Source organism: Octopus bimaculoides, chromosome 5, assembly GCF_001194135.2.
Source record: "Octopus bimaculoides isolate UCB-OBI-ISO-001 chromosome 5, ASM119413v2, whole genome shotgun sequence".
In the NCBI taxonomy this organism is placed as follows: Eukaryota; Metazoa; Mollusca; class Cephalopoda; order Octopoda; family Octopodidae; genus Octopus; species Octopus bimaculoides.
This window is the reverse complement of record NC_068985.1, coordinates 29526275-29533414: the sequence shown is the minus strand read 5'-3', so window position 1 is coordinate 29533414 and position 7140 is coordinate 29526275. Positions and strand designations below refer to the sequence as shown.

The 7140-nt window shown below is 37.6% G+C and overlaps 1 protein-coding gene across 8 annotated transcripts in view; it reads left to right on the top strand.

The window, feature by feature from the left end:
- The first annotated feature begins 231 nt into the window (after positions 1-231).
- Positions 232-7140, top strand: part of LOC106868342 (protein Aster-B) — a 264262-nt gene continuing 257353 nt past the window's right edge. For all 8 annotated transcript variants that reach the window (XM_014913557.2, XM_014913556.2, XM_014913555.2 and 5 more), the window contains exon 1: positions 232-854. In XM_014913557.2, coding sequence (XP_014769043.1) covers positions 571-854 — 284 coding nt within the window. In that variant the 5' untranslated portion in view covers positions 232-570. The remainder of the gene's footprint in view (positions 855-7140) is intronic.

Here is a 7140-nt window from a genome sequence, read left to right as displayed (position 1 = left end):
TGTGTGTATATATATATATATATATATATATATATATATATATATATATATATATATACACACACACATATATATATTATCGAATATAAATGTGTGTACACGTGTGTGTGTGTGTGGATATATTACTGTAATAGTTTCTTATATTTCTCACATTGGAATGGCTGACAACTTAATAATAGCAGCCGATTGTTCTCGACTCAAGCGCCATCTACTGACTGTCTTCGTCTCTAAGGGGAAGAAAGCATTGCATTTTCCTGAATAAGAAACTATGAACAAAATAGCATTTTCCCAGCTTTGGGATTCAGAAAGGAATATTTCCATTTTTGCATTCACATTTAAGTAATTTTTTTGAGATAATATTTCTCGGAAAGAAAAATCCTAACGTTGTAAAAAGGATAGTCTGCGTGAAGAAGTTAGCTAGCCATCATCATCAGATGATGGTCGCAGCATTAGTAAACATGAAAGAACTGCTACCGAAAGTAGTTTGAGAGGGAAAGGAATAACGTCATTTTAGACAGTTTTCTCACCAAAATTAATTACCTAATTTGGACGAGGTATTAAGTTTGAACCATGAATAAACAACACGCTCGAAGTTTACTGGAGTTGGGACACAGGGATGAAGATAATTTGGATTTAGCAGCCGACACTCCTGGAGTTTTACAACACCGTGAACATCACCAGTCATCTTCATCGATGTCCAGTACTCCTTATAATGCTGCTTTTTCAACTCCTAACCAAAGTTCTTCTCACGGAAGGGATTCGGGATTAATGGTTGATATTACACCCCCAAGAAGTCCGAAAATCGGACACAAAAACCAGGACCGGCGCCATTCCCCGAAACCTCTTCACAGACAGTAAGTATAGTCCATGTTTTTTTTCCCCCACTCTATTTATATATATATATACTTTTCCGTCTGTGATTATTCGTACATACTTTTTGTTTATGGAAATGAAGCATTACCTACGAAGCTAAGAAACTAAAGCTATCTATTTAAAAAAAAAAAAATTAAAAAAATAAAATAATGTCAGGTGATATCGAAGTAATTTCATAAATAAATCCGATCTAAGATGCTTTCTGTCTTTCTCTTCCTAATTATAATTGAGTTTTGACGAACGTTTAAAGCTCCGTGTCTAATTTAATTGGTTACCATATTCTTTGCTATTGCTATTATTGTATGTCTCTCATTTTTTTCTTCTTCTCTGTATAGGTACTTGGTGAAAATTATTTGCAGTCTTTCAAATCATTATACGTACACTGTTTATGTACACGCATGCATGTTATTTATACCTAAACAAAAAAAAAATAAAAACAAAAACACCTCTAATATACACACGAAAGAGAACTCATCGACACTCACTCACGTAATGTTTACATAGATGTTTACTCATGTGTGAGGGTCGCATCTAAGTGCGTATATATATGTGTGTGTGTGTGTGTATGTTTGAATGTATGTAATGATAATGTATGTTTCATATGTATATACTGTAGGCAATCTTGTAGTTGTATAATGCTTATATATATTATTTATGATATATATATGATATATATACTTATATATATTTATGATATATATATATATATATATATATATACTTTATTTATGATAACACACACACACACACACACATCTATATATATATGCATTTCTACGTAATGTGCGTGTGTGAGACACCATTTAACGTTCATATTCCATGTGGGCATGGGTCGGACGGTTTGACAGTATCCGACGAGCTCTTAGAGGACAGTGTTCAATTCACGATGTCTCCTCTGGCATTGTTTCTACAGTCGGATGCCCTTCCTATCGTCAACCACTTAATTGGTTGCTTGTTTCGTTACACCAGCGCTAAGGAAGTCGCCAAGTAAATTTGATGGAGTTACGTGGTGATCTCGACTGAGTGGAAGTATAATATTGAGGGGGTGACCTTGTGCCAGTTGTTGAAAGGCCAAAGTACGATAAAGGGACACGAACAGGTGTCTTGTTATGGAGGAGATTAATAGCTATCCCAGTGAGAAGGAGAAAGGATAGTGGAGATTATGCGTCAAAGTGTGGATAAAGAGAGAATAGATAGAGAATTTAAGATGGCTGGGTGATGGGTAGGGTTGTAAGAATGTGAAAGGAAAGTGACAAACGTTAGAGATGGGGATAGAAGTGAATGGTAAACATGGGTGGAAGTGTGGTCAGTGGTGAATCTCAGTTTGGCTGAAGTGGGAGGTGAAACAAAATAAGAGTAGCTCAGTGAGGAGGAGGTGGCAATACATAAAAAAGCAACAGTGACAGAAACGTAGGTCAGAAGTACATATGGGTAGATATAGTGACTAAAAAGGTAAGAGTACATCGATGGCAGATATGAGAGGCTGATCAGGCATTCAGTGAAACATAAAAGTGGTAAGGGACGATGTTGAGAATGCAGGATGAGTGACAAGGGAAGTGGCCCAAGCAGAGGGATAACTGATAGCACAAAAGTGGAGATGGAATATTCACAGTTCTGCTCTTATAGTAGCTGAGGAAATAGTTTGAAGGGATGGATGTTACAAAGATAAATTATGGGAAAGGTTTAACAGGTATAGATTGGTTGCAAGTGGTGAGGGTGCATAGATATAAATGATATGTTTTTAGGACCTCATTTTCTGATGAGACGAATGGGTCTTCTTGAGAATGGTGAATTGCCAATCATGTCAGTCCTTTGTCGTCTCATCTATGAGGCTCAACACCCTGAGCCTGGTCATCACTACTTTGTCCCATGTCTTCATGGGTCACCGTCTTCCGCAAGTTTCATTGACATTTAGCAATTGGCACTTCTTTATGCAACTGTTCTCGTCCATATATGTCACATGACCATACTGGTGCCGTCTTCTGTCTTGCACATTATGCTTCAAATTTCTTATGCCCAATTTCTCTCTCAACACATTTACACTTTATTGTACATGCACACTTACACTGTACATCCAGAGGAGCATGCTAGCTTAATTTTTTTCTAATCTTTGCGTATCCTCTGTATTCACAGCTCCTATTTCACTACCGTGTAGCATTGCTGTTTATACACAAACATCATACAATCTGTTTTTCTCACTGAGAGAGAGAGAGAGAGAGGTGGGGGGGAGTTTTTTTTTCTTAAAAGAGGTAAAACTTTTCTCTATCCTATTCTTATTCTAGCTACTATACTTTCAGAACATCTTTGTGCACTGCTAATTAGGTCATCTAGGTAATAGAAACTCTCTACTACCTCTAAGGATCCTCCTGGGCATTTGAGGAAATGTATTTCTTGTTCTTAGTGTTTATTGTTCCTGTGCATCTACTACAAACAGTCTACTTTCTGTTAATATTCTTGTATTTTGTGTGCCTATGTTTATATATATATGTCTACTCACAAGACATTAGGAAGGACATCCATCCATAGAAACCATGGCAACACAGATACTGGAGTATGATGCAGTCCTTTGGTTCCATCAGATCCTGTCAAACGATCCAACCCATCCCATGGAACATGAATGTTAAATGACGATTGTAACATATATATATATGTATTGTTTTGATGGTGTGAAACTGGCAGATGGTTTTTGTGACTGGCAACTGACAATAACTTAACCACTTGTGCCTGTGTAAACAAAATTACAGACACTCACTCAGAAATGCATGTAAATGTTACAGTTAATAATGTAATGGAGTGCAATATATTGTATGATCAACTGTAGGCTACAAAATTGAACCACTAAATTAGCCTGTTAAGGAGGGTTGCTAGAAACCCTGCTAGACAGATGTATCCAGCATTGGGGGAATTAAAAATTCAAGGTTAGCATCAGGCTTGCTATAAGAAGATCTCTGGGAGTAAGGTAAACCTTAGCTTTCAATTAAGTATTTTTTTTAGGAGAAAGGTACCCTTTATGCAAAAAAGGGTGTTGACTATTTTGGGTATTTTCAATGGCAGCTGACAATCATGCTGCTCCCACAGCCACAAGCCTATAACTTTATTGGCAGTAGATATGTCTTTGGATCTTAAAGATCATCTTCACCTTATTGGCATGATCCAAATTCTGACTAGAATTCTGACTGAGTTATGTGATGATGAAAATGCGGTGATGTGTATGTCATTACAGGCTGGAAGTATGTAGTTAATGACCCCTGCATTCTCTTGTAGATTTATTATATATATATTTATCATGATCAACATATATATCTATGAGTGTTTGTATACATGTCCTTGAGAAGACATGTCAAGCTAAGTGAAATCATGGTTATAACCTGTGCTGATGTGACATATAAAAGGCACCTGTGCCGGTAACACATAAAAGGAAACTGTACTGGTGACACATAAAAGAAACCTAGTACACTCTGTAAAGTGGTTGGCATTAGGAAAAGCATCCAGCTGTAGAAACCAAATCCAAATGGATAAATGGAACCATGTGCAGCTCTCCTGCTTACCAACTCCGGTCAATCTGTCAGGATGGAAAACAGACGTTAAATGATGATGATGTGTATATATTGTCATCATCACATTAATATCCATGCTCACAAGGGCTGGATAAAGTTTGTTAAGGCTCTGGCTGGATACTCTTTGTGTTGCCAACCATCACTTGTTTCCAAGTAAAGTAATATTTCCCCATGACCATGTGTGTTTTCATGGAAGATGGGAAACAAAGGATGCTGTTTGCTTGATATCACTTGTTTACAACTATGACACACTGCCAAGGCAAAAAGTCAGTAATGCACATACACATCTGCACAAACACATGTACACACACACATGCACACACACACACGTGCACACACACACACACACACACACATACACACACACACACACACACACACACACACACCAACAAACATATATGTGCTTTCAAATATGACCGTATTCTATGCCCCACTTCTAAGAAGTGCCTTATATTTCAGCCACTCCACTGCCTGCTGGGCTATCTTGACTTCCTCTCTGTTCTCTCTGCATTGCTTGCACCAGACACTTTGATGTACCCTGAACCAGTGTGCTGTGTCACTGAGTTCCTCCCTGACAAAACTAAATGGAAGCTTGAGCTGTTGCTCCTTCTGTACAGCCCAATACTTAGTGAGTTATGTGACAACTCTAGCCATCTCTGAGAATGGTTGTTCACCTTACACTCCAAGCCCTAAACTATCATCATAGATGAGCAAAAGGAGGACCCCTGTTGGTAAACCCAAGCTTTTAATCTTTCTGGTAATCTAGACTTATCTATAGCTCTTGACTTGTTCTGGTTGCCTTGATGGAATCAGTGTTCTTCGGACTGAAGTTGAAAGCCTTCTCAAAATTCTTCACTGTTTTTCTCTTTTCATGTGTGTATGCATGACAAACAGGACCTGGCCTTCTACCTTGTATCAGTTCTTGTTGGTGAAAGTTTGAAACTTATTTACATCCATGCCACAAGCTTCTCTACTAGTAGATTCATTTGGCTCCCTGCACTTTTGTTGTCACTGTGAGATCATCCATGGAGGCTCTTATGTATGGTTACTTTATTGCTGTCTTGCTGAAAGATCCCCAGTATCTTCTCTGTTGACTTTTCCAGCATGTTCATTGTCAGTGCAAAAGACACCAAGATGGTACACCTGGTGTTAATTCTCACTTTTAGGGCTCTCTAAAGCTGATGGATTAGCTTTGGATAGATATTGTGTAAACTTTGCAAGGGACTCCACTCTTATTTTTCACCCTTTTTCCTCTATCCTTTGCTTCTTTCAGGCAAAGCTCCTCCAAATTGAATTCCTGTAATTGGTCTCTTTTAATGTCACTTTCACTTCTTGTGAGGTGCTTGTTGATGGTGTCTCTGGAACAGTCAAGTGGCTGATCCTTATCTGACCAAGAAGCTGTTTTGATATCTATTGGGGCTATCCAGAAATGAAATGTCGTTGGAGACTTGGCCTCCTCTATCCGAAATTGCTCAGTTGTGAGTTTCACTATGATGGTGGCCAGTTTTCAGCCAGTGGTCCACATCTCCCCTGGCAGTTCTTTCCAATATTTGATCAACATCATCATCAAATATCTTTGGGGAATGGGATCACTGGGTACTAGGATGGGTCAGTAGACTGTAGCCAACCGGTGGATCAAACAGCAGACATTTAGCGGCAACTGGAGGCTCTGGGCATTATTGTTTGCCTTCAGGCTTGACTTCTCCTCTGTCTCACCGGATGCTTCTGTTGAGTTTTGCTGTTACTTTTACTGTCTCACATCGCATCTTTGTATGTGTGTGTGTGTACATATATATATATATATATATAGTTGAAATTTATAGAAAAACAAAAGATGAAGACAGGTGTATGAGCAACAAGCAAGTGTATTAGTTTCATGCCCTGGAAAAATGAAAAAGTCGACCCTCTGCTCTTCAACAGAAAAGAATAAGAGAACATAATGAGAGAGAATGAAAAAAACTTGTAGATTTCAATGGTCCAACATGTATGTATGTGTGTATGCACACACACACACACACACACCAAATAAAAAAAATGTGCAAGACATGTTGTATGTCATGACAGCACCCTTACAACTACATCCACAATATATATATATATATATATATATATATATATATATATATATACATACATATATATATACATATACATATATGTGTTGTGTGTGTGTGTGGTATGCTTCCCAGTCTCCACTTTCCAATTTTAACCTTTTTGTTATCATGAAAGCGTATTTATGTGGCCCTGATTTACTAGAAATAGAGACCAGAACTCTCTTGAGTGACATCCTATCGCCTCAAAATGTGGAAACATTCTAGATGTACAATACTAAAGAAAAAGACAGGATGGTCATAGTTGGAAAGCTTTTGATCTTAGACTTACTCAGGAATAACCTGGAGTTGGACTGTAACAACTCTCTCTTTCTCTTGTTTGCTTAAATGAATGAATGGATTATAGGTGTTGCAACAGTCTATTACGGGTGACGTTTTAAAGAAGACTAACTTTTCTGTTTTGTCTTTAACACTTTGCACTAAAGAAGAAAATATTTTTTCTAACAACATGCTGCCTGAAAGTCATAAGAAGAATAAACGTTCCAGAATCAATGAAAATATCTATCAGTAATATACTAGGACGATTCAGTCAACTGTATTGCTACTTAATTATAGAAAAAATTTGGCTTTTTGCTTACTCAGCAGGAATTGTATGT